The sequence below is a fragment of the Elaeis guineensis genome, chromosome 6, assembly GCF_000442705.2.
Source record: "Elaeis guineensis isolate ETL-2024a chromosome 6, EG11, whole genome shotgun sequence".
Classification (NCBI taxonomy): domain Eukaryota; kingdom Viridiplantae; phylum Streptophyta; class Magnoliopsida; order Arecales; family Arecaceae; genus Elaeis; species Elaeis guineensis.
In genome coordinates, this window is record NC_025998.2 from 117,900,207 (window position 1) to 117,926,076 (window position 25,870).

The 25,870-nt window shown below is 44.7% G+C and overlaps 1 protein-coding gene across 1 annotated transcript; it reads left to right on the forward strand.

Annotated features, from left to right (window-relative positions):
* Positions 1-7,440: 7,440 nt before the first annotated feature.
* On the forward strand, positions 7,441-25,578 carry LOC105032018 (DEAD-box ATP-dependent RNA helicase 53). The gene is made up of 8 exons (XM_010906338.4): positions 7,441-7,970; positions 9,252-9,379; positions 9,515-9,923; positions 21,711-21,809; positions 21,951-22,175; positions 23,600-23,761; positions 24,330-24,940; positions 25,106-25,578. Exons 1-7 carry the CDS (start codon positions 7,560-7,562, stop codon positions 24,903-24,905), a joined length of 2,010 nt encoding a protein of 669 aa, XP_010904640.1. The 5' UTR covers positions 7,441-7,559; the 3' UTR covers positions 24,906-24,940; positions 25,106-25,578.
* The last annotated feature ends 292 nt before the right edge of the window (positions 25,579-25,870 follow it).

A 25,870-nucleotide genomic window follows, 5' to 3' on the forward strand; every position in this document is an offset into this window, starting at 1 on the left:
TCAGTTATATTACATACATCATATACCACTAAATAAATTCTATCATAATATCCATTGACCTGAAATCTAATCTTTGAATCCTTTAGGCTATACTGACCATGTCCCTAGTAATTGTAATCTTATACTCAAATACCACTTAAGTTACAGTCCTTAGTGATCATAATCTAAGTTCTGATATTACTTATATCATGCCCTAGTCACTTAATCCATAGTCTCAAGTAATCATAACCTAGGCTCTGATACCATTTTTGTCACGCTCCAAATTTAGAATATAACACTGCCACTACCAAGGGATACAGCCCATGATAACACAAAGCCAATATTTATCTTTTTAAATATAATAACAGATGCATCATAAATAAAAATAATAATAAAATTTAATTCAAATACTTAATTAAACCAAAAGTAGTTTCAGAGCATCTAAATCCATAATCAAATACAAAATCCTTATCTCATAATCCATAAATAATAACTACAAGTCCATAATCTCCAACAAACTAGGCTTCAGCTATAAAATCTTCAGGTTCATTAGCGTAGATCCTCAAGTCTGAATCGTGCTTCATTTCTTACTTTATTCATCTGGATAGAAAAAGAAAAAGAAAAATATATAAGCTACACTAGCTCAGTAAGTAAAATATGTGCTTCTTTATCGAATCAAACATAAATTTTTCTATAATAATATAATATTTAAAAAATAATAAATAATATAAAATAAAATATTTCATATAATATATAATAAAATAAATCATAAATCAATCATTTATGCATAAATCATGAATATTTTATAAATATGAATCATAAATCATTCTTGTATTCGTGTCATGTTTCAAAGTATTGCTCACAAATATTTATGTTAAGATCACTATTATACCCATGACAGGACCATATTTTTTAATCGACTGAGTTCTTATTTTATGTACCAACTTTATATCCGTTGGTGGGGCTATATTTCATGTGGATGCTAGCTTCGAGTATCGACCTTTCCATAAGGATTCATTCATAGCTATCTGAGAGCCTTTGAATTTTTTTTTTTTTTAAATATACATATACATAGATGAAAAAAAATCATAAAATTTATGTTTCATAATCATACTATTTTCATAAAATATATTTATAGAATTAATGTTTATAATAAAACATACTTTTTCATATCACATATATTGATTCTTATTTTATGAAAAATATGATTTCATTAACAACAGATTAATTATATAAAAAATATAATAATTTAAAAATAAATAAGAAACATAAGATCTACTTACCTCGTTCGTCTTAGATTTTCAAACTTTATTAGAAGAATCAGCTAATCCTATTTAAAATATTAAATCATAATCAATTTTTTTTCAATAAGTTCAATAAAATTAAATAATGAAAGTGATCGTTAATCGGATGGTCATTCTGATAGGCTATTGGGACATCGAAATAATTCAGAGCCTCATAGCTGAGGATCCGATCTAAGTAACTCTGATCAAGGAATCATGGAGCATAGATTGTATCAAGACCAAGATCGATCAAGAGAATTCATCAATAGTAGGATTCAAAGATATTAGACAGGCCCGACATGGGTTTGACATATGGCACAAATATCAAAGCAGTTTTAGGTCATCTTATCAGAGTCAATATAGGTTCTTAGAAGAGGAAGACATGACTCGATAGGGGTCTATAAGTAATCTTAGAGAGATAAAATAGGTAAAGAGAGAGAAAATAGAGAGAGAATATTCATATTTCTCAAAAAAAGAATCTATGATCAAGATCATCAAGCATCATGTCATGATAACTCCATAGGGATTAACGGTGATTAGATCTATAAATATATGATAAGGGCCAGACTTAGATTGACAAACTACATAGTTATTAAAGTGAATCTGGATTTCTCTGAAAAGATCATATCAGATTCATAATAGGATCGATGAGTCAAATAGAGAGAGAAAGAGAGAGGATAGAGAGAGATAAGAGAGAGAAAAAGCATTTTCTCTCTTTTTGTCTTTTTCTTTTCTTTTTTTTTTCTTTCCTTTTCTTTTCTTCTTGGTCGATCAAGGGAACAAAGGTTGATGATGGGAGTTCGACGGTGACATAGGCAGCCAACGGTGGTGCAACAAGGGATGGTCGGTGGCAAGTGGCCGGCCAACAAAAGAAAATAAAAAAAACTTGAAAAAATAGAGGATCATTCCCTTTTCTTTAATTTTTTCGATTATCGATTGATCATCGATGGCTAAATCTCCGGAGAAGGAAGCTAGGGAGGTGAGGGTCATGACCTATGGCTGAGATACTGCAAACGACAGCGCTGATAGTCAAAAAAGGGAGAAATAAGGTTCGGCCAAATAGAGAAAAATAGAGCATCCATTCTTAATAGCTTTTCCAACGAACCCGACGGCCGATGGCCATGCACGATGGCATGGGAAGGAGGGGACGAAAGAGAGAAAAGAGGGGCGGGGCTTACCTTAGGCTCCGACGGTGTCTTCGGCTTCAATTTTTGGTGAGCACGGACCTAAAAATCTGACATGAATCGAGAGAAATAGAGGGAAAAAGCTGGTTGATTTTCGGTGGAGAATGATAGGAGGGGGCAAGAGAGTTTTATAGGGTAGAGAGGAGGTTGAATTCTATCCGAATTTGGCTTTCTCTCCGATGTGTTTGCATGGAAGAAGACTCCCAGTGGAAGTCTTCAACGTTTTTCTTTTTTTCTTACCTCTTTTGTTTCTTTTTTTTTGTTTCTTTACTTTTTTTTTCCTTTTCATGCCCTAAGATTCACGCACAGGGGATTTTAGAGCTGGGTTTCACAATATGTATCGATTATAAACATTTTTCTTGATAGTTAAAAGGAGTCCTATCTTCCACTGAAGTTTTATTTTGAAAATATAAGTGGGGGAAAAACTTATGGATTGTCACTTCCACACCTCTGAACAAATTTTTTCTGGAGGCTACTCATGCCAAACCAATTTTTGTATGGAGCATGATTTTCTCCAAACAAAACATCATGATTTCCACTTATTAAAAATTTCTGATGCACATCTTTAACTGCATACTTTTGCATTGATTTTTGTACAGATTTCCTACTAAGGTTTAGATAAAACAAAGTTTAGGCTCAGGTTGGATTATGACAAAATCAAAAGCTAACAGCTCCATGAGATAGCCAAAGCGAAGAACTTGCTCCTGCTTCCATCAGAGATTGAGATCATGAAAAAATTTTGAGTCAAGTGACCAGCAAGCTGCAGGCATTTCTATAATATCTAGTTTTGCAACATATGGCTCTTCAAAAGTTTCTAAGGAAGAATGGATATATTTTTGAGAATACAAACTACATTTTTCATTTAACATGCACATATGAAAGATGCAAATATTCATGTATGCATAAACATATCGATCCTTCCATTCATGTACGCATGACCACATGATTGCTCGAACGCAAGGGTAATAACATATTGTAATTTACCAAAAAAGGAATGGAAGAAGACATATATATGTACATAGTTATGTGTCTATACCCAGATATGGAATTTGCAACCTCTCACACCTAACATAGAAGAGAACTTTATTCTTTTAGGCTGTTATATTGGTCTCTAGCATTAGCAACTCTCAATCATCAAATAAAATGATATTGTGGAATATTGGAACAGTATGTACGCAGAAGAATAAAATCTGCCCCATAGAATCTTCTGGATATGAAACCAAAAAAATAGAAAAGAGAAAATGAGCTTAGTAAGTTACTAATATCTCTAAGAAATTAAGTATAATTAATTTTTAAAATATAATAATTTAATAATAATATGTAATAATATAATTTTTTTAAGACATACCATACATAATAATAAAATCCAAAATTCCTCTCTTAGGACTATTCATTTAGTTTTAACCGATCCGACTCGATCCGAACCGATCTGATCCAAAAATCGAATAACAAAAAAATGAAAATCGAAAATTGATCCGAATAAGACAGGAACCAAACTGAAACCGAATCAAGAATTTTAGTTCAGTTCGGTTCGATTTTTTGATTTTTTTATTTTTAATTATCTATTTTTGATATAATATATTTAAATAATTATTGTCAATTCATTGTTAGTTTGTTATATTATATTTAATTAAATTCAGGATCTGTTGAATCTATTGATTGATAATTTTTTACATTAAAAATCAATAATTGATAAGTAATGATATATTAATATTTGATAAATAATAAATCAATAATAAATAAAATATAATATATCAAAAATTACATCATCTACAATACAAACAAACAATCAAGCATCATAGCAAATTATAATAATAGACAAAATCTAAATATCTAATCATCCATTCATGTAACCAACAAGTTCTCAATATAGTAAACAACATAAATTTAAATTATGACTTCAGTTTTCGGTTCGATTTTTAAGTTTTTTGATTTTAAATTGAATCGAACCAAAAATTAAAATTTTTAAAAATAAAAATTGAAAATCGAACTGAACTATATTCGATTCAATTTTGGTTTGATTTTTTGATTTGGTTCAAGCTGATTTTTGATCAAAAATCGAATTATAAATAATCCTTATCTTTAGTGACTACAGCACGATCAGCCCCGTGACAAGGTCCGAAAGAGATAGTCCCGAAAAATAAACATATGATACGTTAACATGTACCAGTGATAAGCCCCAACTAGCTAGGCTTAAAAGAGATTCACATGGCCATGATTAGCTTCATGACAAGATAAAGTGACTAGCTTTGAAATATATATATGTGATGTATTAGCATATGCCAGCGATCTATTTTGATATTGGATATGCTTAAAAGAATTAACTATGCTAGCAATCAACCTCGATTAGCTAGGTCTAGAAGAAATTAGTTTTTGACACATGAAACGATCAGTTCTGTTAGCTAGATCCAAATCATAGTCAACTAAAGAATTTTTTTTTCTCATAAATTTAGAACATCCATTATGAACATAAATATTTTCAAAATTATTTTCTCTGATCTCATAAATATACTTATACTCATATCAATATCAATCAATTTTTTTATATTTCATGAATAAGAAAGAAATTTTTATTTAAATTTTTTGTAAGCATAATATCATGCAACATTAAAAATAGAGAAAGTTTTGTGATAATGTTAGAGTACCATCATGCTCGATTTAAGATTTTTTGAATTTTTTTTATGTATATTTTCTAAACTTCTAAATTCTAATATTTAGCATTTATATATATATATATATATATATATATATATATATATATATATATATATATATATATATATATAATTTCTAGTTTTGAAAAATACTTTAAAGAAATCTCAGAGATAAAGGAAACTTACCAACAATCGAATCTAAAAGAGGCATATGACTCAATTCCTAGATCCAGCACTCCTCTAATGATGAAGGCTCTAATCAAACAAATTCATAAAATCATTGGTCTTCAATTGAGAAAATTTGGATGGAGAGAGAGACTCTCGTTCTAGGCTTAGTTTGGGTCTACTTATGGTTCCGATCCAAATAGTAGTTTGGACCCAATCTATATGGATCGAGTCGATTGGCAAACAATCGAGTCTAGATCTAATCATATTGAAGTCCATTTGGGGAATTGGATTTGGTGTTGGTTTTCCCCAAAATTTCATGTTATTAACATCATTTATTTTATTTATTTATCTATTTATTTTATTATTATATTTATTTTTTTCTCTCTCTTTTTCTCTCCTTCATTCATTTTCTCTCTGACCGAAATAGAGGCTTCCTTTGGCTCTTGAAAGCTGAGGAAGGAAGGGGGTGATGGCCCAATATGTGTGCAATCGGAATGGGCGGAGGAGAAGGGGGAGTGGTGGCGTGATCGATAACAATTTGGGATGATGGTCTGGTCATGTGTAGGGAAGCTTAGCGCAAGGAAAAAGGGGCATTGCCCCCTGCCACCATGATGGTGATACCAAAGGGCAAAATAAAAAAAAGAAAGCAAGAGAAAGGGGAAGGCTTAGCGAAGGTGGTAGTGATGATAGGGATGAGCCAGAGGTATTGATTTTTAGTACTAAAGTGACCAAGAATTCTCGAATAGAGAGGATAGAGAAAGATCGAAAGTTTTGAGAGGGAAAAAAAGAAGTTTGGGTCAGCTGCGCTAGGCTACGACGGCTCGAAATTTGTCAGAGATGAGGAAGAAGGGAGAGGAAGATGGAGAGGGATTCGGTGATGGCTCGATCGCATGGCTTGTGGGGTTTAACAAGGAGTTCAAGGGCAGATAAGCTTGATTAATAGGAGATTAGCTCGGTCGTTCACTTCGCTCGTGCAACTTCTACCAAATGGCTTTTGGCTATTCCATAATGGCCTACAACGACTGCTCCAATCATTTACGAGTCTTATTCTACTCCAAGATGCGAGATCGAGAAAGAGATAAAGTCCTCTCCATCAAAAATTTTTGAAAAATTTAAATTGAAGTCAGCAAAGTTGCTGACTTTGCCGACTTTAGCCCCAAATGGGCCTAATTGGGCTAGGCTTTATAAAAATAGTGTAGCTGAATTTATCATCCATGTTTATCTTGATTTCATCTTTTATCATATATTTACTCTCGTCACTCTCATCTTAATTGTGGGCATGACCTCCAATCAACTATTTTGATTAGATCAGCATGCTAACTACTTGAGTTAGTGAAATCACTTGATGTTCAACATCATTGATCTAGCTTTGATCTTACTCTCAACCCTAATTTTAGCGGATTTCATCTCATGCATTCCTCTTTATTTTTTTTGAAAAAAAATATCTTGATTGGATAACTACCAAATTAATGGAAGAGTAGATTCTAATCTTAAACTGCACCAAATGTCACATGCTAGGCCCTAAGGAAAAAAAAAGGTACATTACAAAACTTCTTTAGAATTAAGGATAAATTATATTTATGTCTAATAGTTTGAAAATTTTATGCTTACTCTCTTCAAGTGTGTTTTTATCCTACACTTTAATCCATAACTGAACCAACTGTTAATCAAATCGTTAATCTTAAATAGGACTTAAATATTATATTAAAAAATTTCAAAAATGATCAAACAATCTTAAATCACATAATAGCCATTCATAGACATAAGAAAATTTGTGTTCTCCTCTCTATGGTAATTTCAATTTTTCCTATGGTATTACTAACATTTAGTATAAGTGCAGGTTATTATAAATTTTTGGATTTAAGTTAATAAATATAAATTTTATTTTCTTAATAATTAAAAAAAATGAAAAGAAAAGGAAAAAAAAAAATGGAAAACGTGTGGTCTGGCCGGCGGCCCATTTACCCAGCCGTTTACTCACTGCCCGATTCGGGCCATCCAATCAGCTAAAACGGAAAGCCTGAGACAGCTTCGGACCCGCCATTTCGACGCACCCACAGCCATCTGATCTCCGTCGGACCTCGTAATTCCACCTCCACGCACCGTCCATTCGATGCACCCAAAGAATACTCCTATTTTCGCGCATAAATATCTTCTCCACTCGCAGCCCTTTCCGCGAGGTTTATACACCCTTTCCAGTCTCCCTCCCTCTCGTCCCCAAAACCCTAGCCGTTTTCTAGGGTTTATCCTCCCTCCCCGCCTCTCTGTCCCTTCAGGGTTCCTACCCTAAAATGATGAATTACTTGTTCCGGAGATCAGCTTCGGTTGCCTCCTCGGCGTCGAGGCGATCCCTAGCCGCCCTGGTGTCGGCGGAGTCACTCCGCCTGCCGTCGTTGATCCCCGCGGAGCCCTTATCCTCTGCCACCGCCGGCGTATTCCGGCCATTCAATGGCATCGCAGCCGCAGAGAAGTTTGGGTTCGGTGGTGTTCCACGGAGGGAGTTCCATTTCTCGGTGGGACCGCTGGGGTTCAGGGCGACCGATGCGGCTTTCGCGGAGTACGCCGTGGAGGATTTTTACGATGAGGAGAAGAGTAGTGCGAAGAGAGGGGACGAGGGTCTGGAGATCGCCAACCTGGGGATCTCGGAGGAGATTATCTCTGATCTCGCGAGGAGGGGAATCACAAAGCTTTTTCCTATACAGGTATTGGCGATTCCATTCGGAGATGGTATTTGTTTAGAACGGTTTACCTTTTGGTATGTGTTTCGTGGAATCGGAACAATTTAGGATAAACGTTGTTTCATTTCTTCTTTGTTATTGGCTTTGATGTTAGAAGTCTCCATTTGCTAGAGTAATTGGTGAGGAATGGGTGGAATATAACAAATGAATAAAGGAACAAAAAGGGGAGGTACTGAGGTGCCTTTTCGGTAACGTTTGATATTTTAATGTACTGTGACTTGTAAGAAAGTGACTTTCTAGAGTTTAAGTTATTACTCTACGTTGTAACTAGATCAGTCTGGGCTTGCTGAACTGGAATAGATGATGGTTGAACTGGGACTTTTGAGTGAGAAATGTTATTGTTCTATAGTTGGCATTTCCAATGTTGATGACAAAGCAGGTTTACACTCCAGTGATGCAATTTACATTGAAGTTCAGAAAAACACACTTTCATTCTAATTACAACACAATTAAAACATGATAGTTTAATGAATTCTTGTTAGTCAATAATTTCAGTTAATGAGTACTTCTTGTGTTTCTACAAGAGTCAGGGAATTCTTTCTCACAGTTTCAACTGTTTTAGCTTAGATTATCTCCTCTTCATCCCTATTGTTTCAAGGGAAGACGCACGTACATCTATAAATCTAGGTAGTAGTGACCCTTTTTTTTGTTTGATCCTAGAAGTCATGGCCAATAGTTGCCAACCCCCACCCCAAACAAAAATCCCAAAAAAAGGAAAAAGGAAAAAAAAAAACTCCCCCCAAATAAATAAATAAGTAAATGAATAAATTAGATTATGATTGTGTTAGTCTCATGAAGCATTTCTGCGATGTTTCTGAGGCACCAGACCGTACTGGTCCATATTGGGCCTATCATATTATGCCTGCAAGGAACCAATCCTATTGGTAGCAAAATTGTTAACATACAACCATTAAACCGGTTGGTATCGGTATGGGTACTGACACTGAAACTTAAAACATTGGTTCCTGCAGTAACAAAATTAAAAACATTGGTCCTGCAATAACCAAATTAATCATTTTAGTGATTTTTGTATTGGTAGTAAGCAACATCTTTTGCATGATATTCCTAGCCCTTGACATGTAATGAGGCATGTTGATATCTTCATTGAATGCATCGATTTTGATTATTCTTCAGCACTGCATTTTGTCCATTAATTATTGAATTTGTATGTGCATGTACAATTTCCTCAACAATGTTGATGCTACCATTTATTTTGATTAATGTTGCTTTTGCCTTACTGTTTAGAGAGCTGTTCTTGAGCCAGCTATGCAAGGACGAGACATGATTGGCCGGGCAAGGACTGGGACAGGGAAAACTCTTGCTTTTGGAATTCCAATTATGGATAAAATTATGCGTTTTAATGCTAAGCATGGGTTAGTCTTTTGACGGCAACATATGAATCATATGTTATATTTTTGAAATCTTTTGCAGTCAAGTAACAATACTAGTTTTCATCTGCTTGCTGAAAAATATGTTGTAATGATTGTACATTTCATTTGCCTCTGCAGGCGAGGTAGGAATCCTTTGGCCATAGTCTTGGCACCAACTAGAGAACTTGCTCGACAAGTGGAGAAGGAATTCAGGGAATCTGCCCCCTTGGACACCCTTTGTGTCTATGGAGGCGTACCAATCCAGCAGCAAATGAGAACACTTGATTATGGTGTTGATGTTATAGTTGGAACACCTGGTCGAATTATTGACTTGCTTAAGAGGGGTGCCTTAAATTTGTCAGAAATCCAATTTGTTGTTCTTGATGAAGCTGATCAGATGCTTGCTGTGGGGTTTGATGAAGACGTAGAAATAATCTTAGAAAAATTGCCCCCAAACCGTCAAAGCATGATGTTCTCTGCAACAATGCCAAGTTGGATTAGAAAGCTTACCCAGAAATACCTAAAAGATCCAGTTACCATTGACCTTGTGAGTGTTACAACTATCTAATAAATCCTCGTAATATCTTATTTTCACATTGAATCCTTTGTGTGTGTGTGCGCGTGCGCGCGTGCGCGCGTGCGTGCGTGCGTGCATATACTTGGTACATACATACATACATGTATGTATCTACACACACACACACATATTACCCTCTCTTTGATTGATTTTTATGTTAGCTTGTGTATCACTCGCATGAAATGCTGTCACCTCTATCTTGAGTTAATTCTTGGATGTGGAACATTATCATTTTGTTTTTTTTTTCTTAATACTCAAATACTATGAAACTAGCTGCAGAATCTGCATATGCCAATTGTTTATGAAAATTTTCAAACAATGCACACACATATACATATATATAGATACATATATATACATACATATACATGCATATATATACATACATATACATACATATATATATACATACATATACATACATATATATATAGATACATATACATAGATATATATATAGATACATATACATACATATATATAGAGATACATATACATACATATACATAGAGATACATATACATACATGTTGGTGCAAAAATCTGCTTGCGCCGGAGAAGCTGGAGTCGGGGAAGCCGCGGTCGCCGCCGGGACCTGCAAAGGAAGTCTAAACCGGAGGTGGGGTTGCTCCGGCAAGACCCTCCGACGCTCAAGTCAGTTCTCTGCCTCAACAAGAATGGAGTGCTCGAACGGAGAATTTAGCAGAGTTTTGAGATAAGAAATGAGCTTAAAGAATAACGTATCTGGGTCCCCCTTTTATAGGCGGAGGAGGCAACGGATTGATGGCGACGTTTGTAGCCGTCTGGTAGTGGGCCGCCCATGGTCAGGGGAATTGATTGCGAAGGATAGTGGAGTAGACATGTGGCCATCACCGCGGCTCGCCACGTGGAATCTGTTACGAGGGGTGGAGTAGCGTCCGTTGTCGTGACTTGCCAGCGGATGGGAGAATCGCCCGGTATCCGTCGCAGGAGGTGGAGCAGGTTCGTGGCCGTTATGGTGGCCTGCCAGGGAATGATGGAGCTGCGCGGAATCCGCCACAGGAAGTGGAGCTGTGCGGAATCCGCCGCAGGAAGTGGAGCAGAGCTGCGATGGTTACTGCGGCCTGTCAGGGAATGATGGAGCTGCGCGGAATCCGCCACAGGAAGTGGAGCAGGATCGCGGCCGTTATGGTGGCCTGCCAGGGGGCGCGGATCCGTTGATTGAAGCTCGGCAGCGGTCGGAGCCCGGCCTCTGCGGAGGTCTGGGAGAGGTCCTCCCGGCGGCTGGGGTCGTGGGTGGAGTCTGACTTCCGTGGGAGTCCGGACGGAACCCTCTCGGAGCCGAAGTTGCGGGCGGAACCCGGCTCTCGTAGGAGTCCGGGCGGAGTCCTCTGCAACCAAAGTTAGAGGTGAAGTCCGGCTCCCGTAGGGGTCCGGACGGAGCTTACCAGCAGTTGATACCGAGAGCGGAGCCTGGCTCCCGTAGGAGTCCGGGCGGAGCTGTGCTGCAGTTGATGTCGGAGGCGGAGCCCGGCTCCCGTAGGAGTCCGGGCGGAGCCGTGTAGTTGATGTCGAAGGCGGACCCCGGCTCCCGTAGGAGTTCGGGCGGAGTCGTGCTGCAGTTGATGTCGAAGGCGGAGCCCGGCTTTCGTAGGAGTCCGGGCGGAGCCGTGCTGCAGTTGATGTCGGAGGCGGAGTCCGGCTCTCGTAGGAGTCCGGGCGGGGCTGTGCTGTAATCAAAGTTAAAGGTGAAGTCCGGTTCCCGTAGGAGTCCGGGCGGAGCTTACCAGCAGTTAATACAGAGAGCGGAGCCCGGCTCCCGTAGGAGTCCGGGCGGAGCTGTGCTGTAGTTGATGTCGGCGGCGGAGCCCGGCTCCCGTAGGAGTCCGGGCGGAGCTGTGCTGCAGTTGATGTCGGAGGCGGAGCCCGGCTCCTGTAGGAGTCCGGGCGGAGCTGTTCTGATGTCGGCGGCGGAGCCCGGCTCCCGTAGGAGTCCGGGCGGAGCTGTGCTGTTGTCGATGTCGGTGGTGGAGCCTGGCTCCCGTAGGAGTCCGGGCGGAGCCGTGCTGCAGTCGATGTCGGAGGCGGAGTCCGGCTCCCGTAGGAGTCCGGGCGGAGCTGTTCTGAAGTCGGCGGCGGAGCCCGGCTCCCATAGGAGTCCGGGCGGAGCTGTGCTGTAGTTGATGTCGGCGGCGGAGTCCGGCTCCCGTAGGAGTCCGGGCGGAGCTGTGCTGCAGTTGATGTCGGAGGCGGAGTCCGGCTCCCGTAGGAGTCCAGGCGGAGCTGTTCTGATGTCGGCGGCGGAGCCCGGCTCCTGTAGGAGTCCGGGCGGAGCTGTGCTGTTGTCGATGCCGTCGAGGGTTTCGGCTGTGGGTATTTTATACCCAACACCAGTCCCCCTACTTCCGAGTTTGAATTTCAAACGAAGGAAGTACAGAGAGAGAGATGGGCACAGCCGGAACCGTCCCTTCGAATCCTGCGCACTGCCGCCTCCAGATATTTTGGCATTAAATGAGCGCGTGCCGGAGTCTTTTCGAATTGGAGCGATACGAGAGGACACTTCGAAAATTCCGCAGGTACACTGGCCTAGGTACGGCGCAATTATGATCCTGCCAACCGTCGGCCGCTTTTAGCCGTCTGTCAGAGGGAGTGGGACACGTGTTGGATGCGGACTGGTCTGGGGGATTCGCGATCATTATGGCGCCGGATCCCAGGGTCTATTTAAACCCGTCCTCCCCCCTTTAGGCGTTCTACTCCATTCCTGAGTTTTTGCTGGTGTCTGTCCTCTCTTCGAGAGCCCTGCTTTAGTGAGCGTCTTCTCGAGCCGTAGGCGCTTCCTGTTTCTCGTCCCCCAGGTCCCTCAGAGCAATATAGGTTAGTGCCAACCTTCCTCTCACCGCCTAGGGGCTTCTCCTTTCTTCATTACTTTTGTGCTTCCCTCCGAGTTAGTCTCCGGCGTCTCGTTCCCCTTTCGGTCTGTCTTTTTAGGGTCCTTTAGATCCCCCCTTCGAAACTCAAAATGTCCTCTGGCTCTTCTGCTCCCGACAGTTCTGAGAGTTCTTCTGCTTCAAACCCCCAGGTTCCTGACTCTGCGGACGAACCCGCGCTCGGGGCTGGGCCTCGCCCGGTTTTCGCGCCGGGCGCTATTCCATGTTCGTCGACTCCGGATGAACTCCTTCTGATAAGGGTTCGGTATGGGGTTCCTCCGGAGTACGACCTGGAGCTATCTGGTCCCTCTGATCGGGCCTGCACTCCCCCTCCCGGTCGCTTCTGTTTGTATCAGGAAGCGTTCCGTGCCGGACTTCGGCTTTCGCTTCCTGACTTCGTCGCTGCCTTCCTCCGCTTCTTGGACATTTCTCTCGCTTCCGCGGCCCCGAATTCCTTTAGGTTTTTGATAGGGTTTCTCTCCCTCTGTCACATAGCCGAGGTTCAGCTGTCCCTCTCCTTGTTTAGGCATTTTTATACCTTCAAACGCCATCCTTCGGCGAAGGACTGGTGGTACTTCTCCCCCCAGTTTGGTAAGAAGGGGTTGCTGAAGGGCGCCCCTTCTTCGATTCACAATTGGAAGGGGAAATACCTCTTCATCCACTGCCCGACCTTGGAGCTGGGCCTGCCCTCTTGGGGTTCTCTGAGGGATTCCGTCCGTCGGGCTCCCAGTCTGGGGGAGGACGACCTCCAAGCCGCCCAGAAGCTTGTAACTTATCCCGCTCCTTCTCTTCCTAATCTTCTGAGGGAGCAGCTTCTTTTCAACATCGGCCTGAGCCCCCAGGATCCAGCGAGTACTCGTCTTATCTTTTCTTTTCTTGCCTTCCTCTTCTTCTTCTCTTTACTTCTTTTTTCTTTTTTTTTTTTTTTTTTTTTGACTCTTGACTGATCGGTGTCGCTTCTTTTTCCTTTTTTCTTCTTTCTTCTCCTTTTTTTTTTCTTTTCTCATCATTTTTTTTTTTTTTTAGCAATGGACGCCGAAGCAACGCGGATGCTCGCCAGGGGCATGAGAGCCCAGAAGAGAAAGGGCGCGGCGGTCTCCGGATCGGCGAAGAGGGCCAGGGCGGAGGAGACGAGCTTGGCTGCGCCCGTCCAGGCGGCCCCGGCCATCGACATTCCTTCAGATGCCGAGCCAGTGGCCCCCCGGGCTTCCTCGAGGAGCCCGCCGACTGAGGCCCCCGCTCTGGGGGTTCGCCCTACGGAGGCGCCCGCCGCGGGGAGGAGGAGAAAATCGGTGGCTCGCAGGGCGAGTGGCCACCGAGCTGCCGCAGACGAGTCCGTCTGCTCCGAGGGGGGATCGGAGAACCCTTTCAACGATAGGGACTTGATCAGGCGGCTGCTCGACGGCTGCATCCTGTCCGACGTCGTGGAGAGGATCGACCGCGCCGACCCTGAGCAGCGGGCTTGGGACTCTTTGGGGTCCTTCCTCGAGGTAAGCGGATGTTTATTTACACGGTCACTCGGCCTTTATTGTAATTCTCTATCCGTCCTTGCAGATTGGGCACCAGCTCTTCGCCTATGTCGAGGCGACGAGCCGCATGAGAAGGGACCTCCTTCAGGCGGAGGAACGCTGCCAGGCCGAGGTGGCTCGCCTCCAAGCGAAGACGGCCGAAGTAGCCGCCCTCCAGGGGGCCCTGGAAAGAGAGAGGCAAGCCTGGGAAGAGGAGAGACAAGCCCGGGAAGAGGAGAGACGGATCTTGGAGGAGTCGGCGAGGAAGGCGGAGGCCGAGGTCGCCCATTTGGTCGAGCAAACTCCGGTTCTGGTCTCGGAGGCCAGGGCCCTTGCGGTGGAGGAATTCAAGGCCTCCGCGGAGATGAGGGTCCTGAATGTCCAGTTCGGCCAGGAGGCGTTTACCAAGGGGTTCGAGCTCTGCCAAGAGAAGGTGGCCAGCAAATTCCCCGAACTCGACCTCGGCTTTCTCGAGGAGTCTGAAGACGAGGCCGGCCCTTCGTCCGCCGCCACCGCAGTCGCACCCCCCGCGCCGAGTTCTCTACCTCCCGCCCCTGAGGTCTGAGACCTCTGATCCTGTGCCTTTATTTTGTCGTCATGTTTCCTTTCTGTTTGTCTTCAGAATTATTCAATCAATAAAGTCGAATTTCTTGTTGTGGACGGCTTCTCCCTCCCCCTCCTCCTTCCTTCTACTTTTCTTCTTGCAATGAGTTGATCTCTAATGCTTGCACCTTCCAACGGCAGTGCCCTGCTGAAGCACTTCCCTTGCCCCTGGGGGTCCCACTGAAATCGACAATCCAGCGGTTGAAAAAGGAGGTCCTCCACCTGATGAAGAAGTTGAAGAAGTCGGAAGGCGAGCTCCGCAAATCGAGAGAAGGCCATTCTGAAGCCGCCGCTGAGGCTGCCCACTTTCGGAGTCTCCAGGTGAAGGCAATCATGGATTACAGCCGGAGGAAGGCGAACTTCACAAAGGAGCTCGAGGAATGCAAGAAGAGCACCAGCGACCGAATTTAGGCTCAAGAAGCTAGGATCAGCGCCCTTAAGGTGGAATTATCAGCCGCGAAGAGGAAGATCGGCCATCTGGAAGGAAACTCATCCCGGCTCTTGGCCCGGGTTGATGATGAACAGAAGTGGTCGCAGAAGGTCTCCGACCTCCAGAAGCAGCTTCAAGACGCCGAGATGAGCCACGACGTGCAGCGGGCCAGCTGGCGCCGGCAAGTGGAAGAGTACAAAGGGAGATTCCGAAAGGCGGCTGACGAGGTCGTTCGTCTCCAGAGGCAGCTGGTTAATAGGGCGCAGCTTACTTCCACCCAAGATACCGAAGAGCTCCAAGCCCTGAGAGGCACTGTCGAAGGGATTTCTGTCTCCCTTGGGGAGAAGACAGCCGAGCTGCAACAAGTGAAGATCCAACTGGCACTTGAGCGGAAGGCCGTCGCAGACGCGGAGGCGGAGTCCGAAGTTTTGCGGAAGTGGCGTCGAGAAGCGGAGGCTGAGAGCCAGCGACTTCGTCGGGCGCTCCAGGACGCGTTGCAGAAGAGGGAAGAACTAGAAGAAGCAATGGAGAACCTGAGGCAGTCCTGGTTGAGGGATGGAGTAGATAACCCCAGGTCGGAGGGAGCAGGACCTCCTTAGAGCTCTTTTGTCTTTCTGTCTTATCATGTAGTTATTTCCTTTTTGTCGTTTTGTCCTTCTTTCCTTGGCCGTCCTGGCCCTGTAGTGCGTATATCGAAAATGAAATGAAAAGAGCGTGTTGCGTTACCTTGTCCGCGCGCCGCACTAATATTGTTGTCTGCTGAATCTGTCTTGTCGTTTGACTTATTTGATGTAGACGTCGTCGGGGGGGGGCTTTTTCCTTTCATCCGGTCTTGTTGGGCGGTCGAGTTTCGTCGCCATCAACCCTCGCTGCAGAAGTTGCGGATGGAGCCCGGCTTCTGTGGGAGTCCGGGCCAGGTCTTCCTTGTAGGCGAAACCCGACTCCCGTAGGAGTCCGGGTGAAGTTTTCTTTGGTGGCGGAACCCGGCTCCCGTAGGAGTCCGGGTGAAGTCTTCCTTGGCGGCGGAATCCGGCTCCCGTAGGATCCGGGTGAAGTCTTCCTTGGCTGCGGAACCCGGCTCCCGTAGGAGTCCGGGTAAAGTCTTCCTTGGCGTAGGAACCCGGCTCCCGTAGGAGTCCGGGTAAAGTCTTCCTTGGCGTAGGAACCCGGCTCCCGTAGGAGTCTGGGTGAAGTCTTCCTTGGCGGAGGAATCCGGCTCCCGTAGGAGTCCGGGTGAAGTCTTCCATTTTGCTCGAGCTGGCGTGAGGTTCTCCTCTCGTTACCAGCCTGGCTCGTGGGGGCGCGTTAGGGCACTGTAAGGCCTCTCCCCCATCCGGTCTAAAAGAACCGGGCCTTCGTCTTTGCTCATGTCAGGACGAGGTTCTCCTCCTGTTCTCGACATGGCTGTGGGGGCACATAAGGGCGTTGTAAGGCCTCTCCCCCCTCCGGTCTAAAAGAATCGGGCCTTCGTCTTTGCTCATGTCAGGACGAGGTTCTCCTCCTGTTCCTGACATGGCTGTGGGGGCACATAAGGGCGTTGTAAGGCCTCTCCCCCTCCGGTCTAAAAGAACCGGGCCTTCGACCTTGCTCATGTCAGGACGAGGTTCTCCTCTTGTTCCTGACATGGCTGTGGGGGCACATTAGGGCGTTGTAAGGCCTCTCCCTCCATCCGGTCTAAAAGAACCGGGCCTTTGACTTTGCTCAAGTTAGGGCGAGGTTCTCCTCCTGTCCCTAACAGGGCTGTGGGGGCACATTAGGGCGTTGCAAGGCCTCTCCCCCCATCCGGTCTAAAAGAACCGGGCCTTTGACTTTGCTCATGTCAGGACGAGGTTCTCCTCCTGTTCCTGACATGGCTGTGTTTTTGGAGGGATCATATCCAGTCATAATACGTCCACGCTAGGTGGGAGGGGCACGTTAGGCAGAAAGAAAAGTAGATTCAAGGCGAAATAGTAAGTGATACATTTACAGTTTTCCCGCTCCTCCTTGAGGCTCTCCGGTGATGGAGTCGATGGTCCCGATGGGAGGCCGGTCCCCGGGCTGCTCCTCCCTTTTCTGCGGTTCAGGCGGTGGGAGGGCTCTTGGCCGGTCTCCTCTATCCTCAGGCCTGCGGCGGATGAATCTGTCGAGTCGACCTCGCCGAATGAGCTCCTCGATCTCGTCCTGGAGCTGGATGCATTCTTCGATGTCGTGGCCGTGGTCGCGGTGGTAGAGGCAGAACTTGTTGGGGTTGCGCTTCCCGGGATGTGTGCGCATCCTCTCCGGCCTAGGGAGCTGCTCCCTGACCTCCATTAATACTTGGGCCTTCGAGGCATTGAGGGGGGCGTAGTTGCGAAATCTCCCTGGTGGGGAGCCCCGCCGAACCCCGCGGTCCGGGCTTCTCTGCCTGCGTGCCCGGGGTGGAGTATGGGCGCGCTTATGTCCAGGAGGGGATCGGGAACGCGGCCGGGCTTCCTTGGGCCTTTTCTCAACTGCGGGCTTGCTCGAATCTCCCGCTTGACGCTCCCTCGCTGTCTCTTCGTCCTTCATTTTAAAGGCTTCTTCCGCTCGGGCATATCCTTCAGCCCGAGCCAGCAAATCGGCAAAATCCCTAGGGTACTTCTTCTCCAGGGAGTACAAAAGATCATTCTTCTGAAGGCCACCTTTCAGGGCGGCCATGGCAACTGACTGGTCCAAGTTCCGGACCTCCAACGCCGCGATGTTAAAGCGGTTGACGTAGGCCCGTATGGACTCCCCTTCCCTCTGCTTGATGTTGATGAGGGACTCCGAACCCTTTCGGGGACGCCGGCTGCTGACAAAATGGGCCACAAATTGGTGGCTCATTTGATCGAAGGAAAAGATGGTACCCGGCTTCAGAGCCGAGTACCAGTTTCTTGCTGCTCCCTTCAAAGTAGACGGGAAAGCCCGGCATAAGATGGCGTCAGGAGCGCCGTGAAGCAGCATCATCATCCGGAAGGCCTCCAGATGATCAACCGGGGCCGACGTTCCGTCGTAGCTTTCGAACTGGGGAAGCTTGAAGTTCGACGGGATCGGTTCCTGCATAATCATTTGGGAGAAGGGAGGGTCAGTGCAAATATCCTCACCATAAGCGGGGGGCGCGTGGCGGAGTTCTTCAATCCGCCGGTTCATCTCCTGGAGCCTTCGGTCCAGGAAATCTTCTCGACTTCGAGTCTCGAGGGTCCTTTGGCAGAGCGGGGGCAGGGATCTTCCAGGGGTGGAGTCGTGATCCGATTGAGGGCTCTCTACCCTCGGATTTGCCTTCCCGGGAAGGACGGGGCGGCTGGCCCAGGTGGCCCGCCCCGTCGTCGGGTTCTGGCATTCCGGAGATGCCCCCTCCGGATGTGCCGACGCCTGTGGTTGCTGCTGCTGCATTGCTTGTACGGCTTCGACGAGGCCTTTGACCTGCTGCGCCAGCAAGTCAAACTGCTCCGCGCCGACCGCCGCCGCCGGAGGGGGAGGAGGAGGCTGAGAAACTGGAGAGGAGGCCGGAGCCTGAGATCTGGCCGCGAAGGCCGTAGACCGCCGGGTGGACGCCTTGCGCGGAGGCATCGAATGTCGATCTCGCGAAGGGAGATTAGGAGTGGGTGACGGAGAGACGGTCGGAGACGGCTCCGTTGAACACTCCTTTAAGAACAAGGGTGCTGCGAAGGTTCGCTCCCCTTCCTCTAGCGCCAATCCTGTTGGTGCAAAAATCTGCTTGCGCCGGAGAAGCTGGAGTCGGGGAAGTCGCGGTCGCCGCCGGGACCTGCAAAGGAAGTCTAAACCGGAGGTGGGGTTGCTCCGGCAAGACCCTCCGACGCTCAAGTCAGTTCTCTGCCTCAACAAGAATGGAGTGCTCGAACGGAGAATTTAGCAGAGTTTTGAGATAAGAAATGAGCTTAAAGAATAACGTATCTGGGTCCCCCTTTTATAGGCGGAGGAGGCAACGGATTGATGGCGACGTTTGTAGCCGTCTGGTAGTGGGCCGCCCATGGTCAGGGGAATTGATTGCGAAGGATAGTGGAGTAGACATGTGGCCATCACCGCGGCTCGCCACGTGGAATCTGTTACGAGGGGTGGAGCAGCATCCGTTGTCGTGACTTGCCAGTGGATGGGAGAATCGCCCGGTATCCGTCGCAGGAGGTGGAGCAGGTTCGTGGCCGTTATGGTGGCCTGCCAGGGAATGATGGAGCTGCGCGGAATCCGCCACAGGAAGTGGAGCTGTGCGGAATCCGCCGCAGGAAGTGGAGCAGAGCTGCGATGGTTACTGCGGCCTGTCAGGGAATGATGGAGCTGCGCGGAATCCGCCACAGGAAGTAGAGCAGGATCGCGGCCGTTATGGTGGCCTGCCAGGGGGCGCGGATCCGTTGATTGAAGCTCGGCAGCGGTCGGAGCCCGGCCTCTGCGGAGGTCCGGGAGATGTCCTCCCGGCGGCTGGGGTCGTGGGTGGAGTCTGACTTCCGTGGGAGTCCGGGCGGAACCCTCTCGGAGCCGAAGTTGCGGGCGGAACCCGGCTCTCGTAGGAGTCCGGGCGGAGTCCTCTGCAACCAAAGTTAGAGGTGAAGTCCGGCTCCCGTAGGGGTCCGGACGGAGCTTACCAGCAGTTGATACCGAGAGCGGAGCCTGGCTCCCGTAGGAGTCCGGGCGGAGCTGTGCTGCAGTAGATGTCGGAGGCGGAGCCCGGCTCCCGTAGGAGTCCGGGCGGAGCCGTGTAGTTGATGTCGAAGGCGGAGCCCGGCTCCCGTAGGAGTCCGGGCAGAGTCGTGCTGCAGTTGATGTCGAAGGCGGAGCTCGGCTCCCGTAGGAGTCCGGGCGGAGCCGTGCTGCAGTTGATGTCGGAGGCGGAGTCCGGCTCCCGTAGGAGTCCGGGTGGAGCTGTGCTGTAATCAAAGTTAAAGGTGAAGTCCGGCTCCCGTAGGAGTCCGGGCGGAGCTTACCAGCAGTTAATACAGAGAGCGGAGCCCGGCTCCCGTAGGAGTCCGGGCGGAGCTGTGCTGCAGTTGATGTCGGAGGCGGAGCCCGTCTCCCGTAGGAGTCCGGGCGGAGCTGTTCTGATGTCGGCGGCGGAGCCCGGCTCCCGTAGGAGTCCGGGCGGAGCTGTGCTGTTGTCGATGTCGGTGGTGGAGCCCGGCTCCCGTAGGAGTCCAGGCGGAGCCGTGCTGCAGTCGATGTCGGAGGTGGAGTCCGGCTCCTGTAGGAGTCCGGGCGGAGCTGTTCTGAAGTCGGCGGCGGAGCCCGGCTCCCGTAGGAGTCCGGGCGGAGCTGTGCTGCAGTTGATGTCGGCGGCGGAGCCCGGCTCCCGTAGGAGTCCGGGCGGAGCTGTGCTGTTGTCGATGCCGCCGAGGGTTTTGGCTGTGGGTATTTTATACCCAACAATACATATACATAGATACATATACATACATATACATACATATACATACATACATATACATACATACATACATACATATATATACATATACATACATACATATATATACATATACATACATACATACATATATATACATATACATACATACATATACATACATACATATACATATACATATACATATACATACATACATACATATACATGTACATATAGATACATACATACATATACATATACATATACATATACATATAGATACATACATACATGTACATATACATATACATATATATATACATACATATACATATATATATATAAAGGGTTTATTTATCTTACTTCGATATATATATATATATATGTGCACTATTTTGACTTAAATTACACGGTCTACCTTCCTTCCGTACGGTAGAATATATTACCCTGAATGCTACGCTTTAAACACGTATACTATTGTGGTTTTTGTCAAACTCTTCTTTTTCCCTGTAGATTCAAATTGTGAAATAAAGCATGACCCACATTTTTTCCCACAATATGCAATATGTGAATTAGATGCAGGTTCCACAATAAAGGAATGGTACAATAAAGGAGTGGTGTGGCTCATACCCCATGTTAGTATATCATCTTTTGAGATTTATATGGAGCATTTTTATCAAATAATGCATGTCAACATAGGGAAATTTTTGTGATATATTTAGATCATTTCTGTGTGGTGAAATACTTATCTATAAGAGTTTCCTACACAATTTTTGGACCACTAATAATGTCTTCTGGCAAGATGTGGTTTGTTCCTAGTCCCCGTCAAGCAACCCCTAGAACCCCCATATGCAGATAAGAAGCATATTAGACGTTATTCTATTTCTTAATAAATACTATCTGTAGTATTATTTGATATTTATTGAGATAAGCATCTTATCATCACTGGGAAATACTTGAGGATTTTTCCCCCTTGCAGGTGGGTGATTCTGACCAAAAGTTAGCAGAAGGAATCACACTCTACTCAATTGCTTCAGATAATTATTCAAAGCCATCAATTCTTGGGCCATTAATAAGGGTAAGTTTTTGGCACAATGCTCCCCAAACATCCCAAAAAAGGGAAAATCTGCCACTCTTGTGTGCTACTTTTTTGCACCCCCCCCACAGCTTGGTTGAGTGCAGCTTGTAAAATTCATTCTTCTGGATGTTTCTTTTTTAGGAACATGCTAAAGGAGGAAAATGCATAGTATTCACTCAAACAAAACGTGATGCGGATCGGCTAGCTTACATTATGGGTCGGAGTTTTGGATGTCAGGCTCTTCATGGTGACATTTCACAGAATCAGAGAGAGAGAACACTTGCTGGCTTTCGTGATGGTCGTTTTAATATTTTGATAGCTACTGATGTTGCTGCTCGTGGATTGGACATACCTAATGTGGATTTGGTAAGTATTACATGTTTTTAAAAATTAATTGTTAGTTTTAATTGCATTCTCCTACTTGGATTTGGAATTATTATGATATTTACCGTTTTCTTCTACTTGGATTTGGTGTTGTGATGATATCTTCTCATTCTTCTAGTTAGTATGACAACATCACACTATTTCCAAGAGCTAATTTTTATGGAAGCATCCTTTGCTTGCTAAAATATTATATGGTTTGGAAAAGAAAATTTTACATGCTTTCTGGGCTGTATTATTTTCTAGGGATGGAGCCCTGATTCAGCAAGAAAGAATAGTTTAATCATCTTATTGGGCATATTGCTAATGCTGTTGGTTATGTTGCATGTTTCGATGCCCTTTAGTCATCTTGCGTACTGGTGGATTATGTGTTTGAATGACTTCCATGTGAACAATTTGGGCATATTACTCTTTTCTTCTAGATTTAGAGTTATGATGATATCTACTTTTCTTCTAGTTACTATGAAAACATTACATTGTTTCCATAAACTAATTTTTATGGGAGCATCTTTTTCTTGTTGAATATTATATATGGTTTGGACAAGAAAATTTTACATGCTTTCTGGGTTGTATAATGCTTTAAGGATTGGAGCCTTGATTCAGCAAGAAACACTTAGTTTAATCATCTTATTGGGCATATCATTAATGCTATTGGCATGTTTTTGGATGCCTTTCACTTATCTTGGATGCTAGTGGATTATGGGTTTGAATGCCTTCTATGTGAACAATTTATGCACCTATTGGGCATATTACTAATGCTATTGGCATGTTTTTGGATGCCTTTCACTTATCTTGCATGCTAGTGGATTATGTGTTTGAATGCTTTCTATTTGAACAATTTATGCACTAAATATTGACAAATGTTCAAAGAACTGCACGAACTTCATTCCTGAGATATTGACAATAACATCAGCATCAGAATTGCCAATTTGTTGATCTATTGGTCGAAATGCATCTTCTTAATGAAGAGGCTGGTTCTGGAGCTCACAATTGGCAGGATGGTGCTGGTGTAATATTTTCCAAAATACAGGGAGATTCTTGGTGATTCATGGGCATTGTTATATTTATTTTCTTCTATTTGTACTGGATCTATTGGTTTGAGCGGACAGAGGAGCACAAGGATGCATTTGATTTGTTTGTATTTGTATTACCAACCATTAATGCCCATGAGGTTATGAGCCTTGTCTAATTACTTGGGCATTTGTTTGTCTTTGTCTAAGGAATGGAAGGCTACTTTATCAACTAAATTTGTTTAAACTTGAGGTTGATTAATAAATATCTCTGATGTGGTATGTTAGTTGTTTGCATTCCTTGTTGCCCTCTCTCCCCTTCCTTTTAATATACTAATGCATTAGTGGACATTGCTTGACTAGCCTTTTTTCTAAGCTAATTTGCCCTTCTTAATCCAGGTGATACATTATGAACTGCCGAACACATCTGAGCTATTTGTTCATAGATCTGGTCGAACAGGGCGAGCTGGGAAGAAAGGATCTGCCATTCTTATTTACAATAACCAGCAAACTCGAGCTGTCAGGGTCATTGAGCAAGATGTTGGATGCAAATTTAGTGAGGTACAGTTGTTTCCTTAAATTTTTCTTTGAAGGTTCATTTATAATTATAATGTACTAAACATCATCCATCTTGTGCATGCTAAACAAAATTGCTGGTTACTTATCAGAAAATTGCACAGGGTGTTGAGATTATGTCATAGCATAGACCTGGTTCGAGGCTCAAAATTATCTAACCAAGGCATCATGCTGTTGTGAGATTTTCAAATATAATAATTTATTGTTGTTTCGGTTATCAGCTTCTTTAAATGTACATACTATTTGTACTGGAAGACAAGACTAATTGAGTTCTCCATGTGTCTATTGCATTGGCCTGATTGAGTGATACGAGTGTGCCTGTATGGCCTAAGCCTCTATTCATTGATCTAAAATTTATGCCAAATGGATATGGTTAGCAAATGTTATATGCCTTTGATTTTTTTTCTTTAATATATGATTGTATGGCATGTTGATTATGTTATTATTGATATTTGTCTTATTAGTTATTTTGCTTTTTTCTTTACATCTAAAAACCTATGGGGATCTCGCTCACTTCAACATGACTGCTACCTCATGACCTTGTTCATTTCAGCTTCCAAGAATTACGGTGGAGGGTGGAGGTGAAGACATGTTTGGTGGCATGGGTGGTCGGGTTGACGCCTATGGAGGTGGTCGAATGGGTGGCTCAAGTTTTGGTCATGGGGGCGGTTATGGAGGCTCTGGATTTGGCCGTTCTCGTGGTTTTGGTGGTTCTGGTGGCCCCTCTGGCCGCTCTGGTGGATACGGTGAATCTGGTTCAGGTCGTTTTGGTTCTTTTGATGGGTCAGGTTTAGGTCGATCTGGTGGGTTTGGTGGTTCGAGCTTTGGCCGATCTGGTGGTTTTGGTGATTCAGGTTCAGGGCGTTCTGGTGGTTTTAGAGATTCAGGTTCTGGGCATTTTGGTAGCTCTGGTGACTCAGGGTCTGGGCATTCTGGTAGCTCTGGTGACTCGAGCTCTGGACGTTTTGGTAGTTTTGGCAACTCCAGTTTTGGGCGTTTTAACGGTTCTGGAAACTCCAGCTCAAATGGTGGATTTGGTGCAAGCAATTTTGGCACTAATGGTGGAGTTTCTGGCAAGGATGATGTTGGAGATGCCTGGCCTGGAAGATCTTTTATGAGTTCATCTTAGGCTAGTATTCTACCTAAATACATATTGAAGAACATGTAAGTATGCTACTGGTACCAGATGCACGTCTTAATATTTTAATTTTTTTCGCCTATCACATGCTTTATCTGATTTCATTTTTCGCCAGTGAATAGCCTGGCAATTCTGATGGATTCATTCACTGCCAAAATCAGCTTTAAATTGCTGCTATTTGTTGGTAACAGGCTTCCCATTATTAGATGCCATTCCGATTCTTTTGCTGTAATAGATAGTGGATGATACTATATGATAGTATCCATGGAAGTCTGAGACAGTACAACAACAGCAGCCTGCAGGCGTCAGTGAGGGGCCACCATCAGGTTTCATTTCTCCGCCAAGCAGGTTTCAGGGCAAGTTTACATCTAGATATATAAGCTCCAGGTTTTTTAACCATTGACAGCAAAAATAATTCACTTGTTTTCATCATAGTGATGTATGATTGGTGGTTTTGGAGAGCTGTATACCTGTAGACTGTACCAAGAACCATATGGTGATTTCTGTTCTAGTAACTAACTTTTTTGCCCGGTTTTGTATCTTATTATTTTCCCATCACTTGAAAAGGGATCGCATTTTCGAAGTATGCCGTCTAGAATTGTTATCTAACTGATCTTGTGGATTGTTACTTTTACAACCAATTCTTTATTATCATTTTGATGAATCCATCATTTGTAAATTGTTTCTTTTTGTTTGGTCTGTACTAAGTTTTTTTTTTTAAATTATTATTCTGTGGATTTATTTGATGTTAATTGAGATCAGTAAGGCTTCCTGATTGAAGTTGTGGTGGCCTAACGACGGTGGATGGATTTGTTTGATCAGGTTGGCCATTTTAGTTCTAACGTTGGAGTGTGGAACAAGTCTGCTTTATTGGAGGGCCAGTTTTTAGGGTAAAGCATTTCGGGTGTTGTTGGATCCACAATGTATGATCGTTTGAATGTAATGAGAGATACAAT

Bases quoted from the DNA above. Each gene is read 5' to 3' on its own strand.
- LOC105032018 (XM_010906338.4), top strand. From the start codon at position 7,560: ATGATGAATTACTTGTTCCGGAGATCAGCTTCGGTTGCCTCCTCGGCG. The intron at 9,380-9,514 runs GTTAGTCTTTTG...TTGCCTCTGCAG, and splicing joins CGTTTTAATGCTAAGCATGG to GCGAGGTAGGAATCCTTTGG. The intron at 21,810-21,950 runs GTAAGTTTTTGG...TTTCTTTTTTAG, and splicing joins TTCTTGGGCCATTAATAAGG to GAACATGCTAAAGGAGGAAA.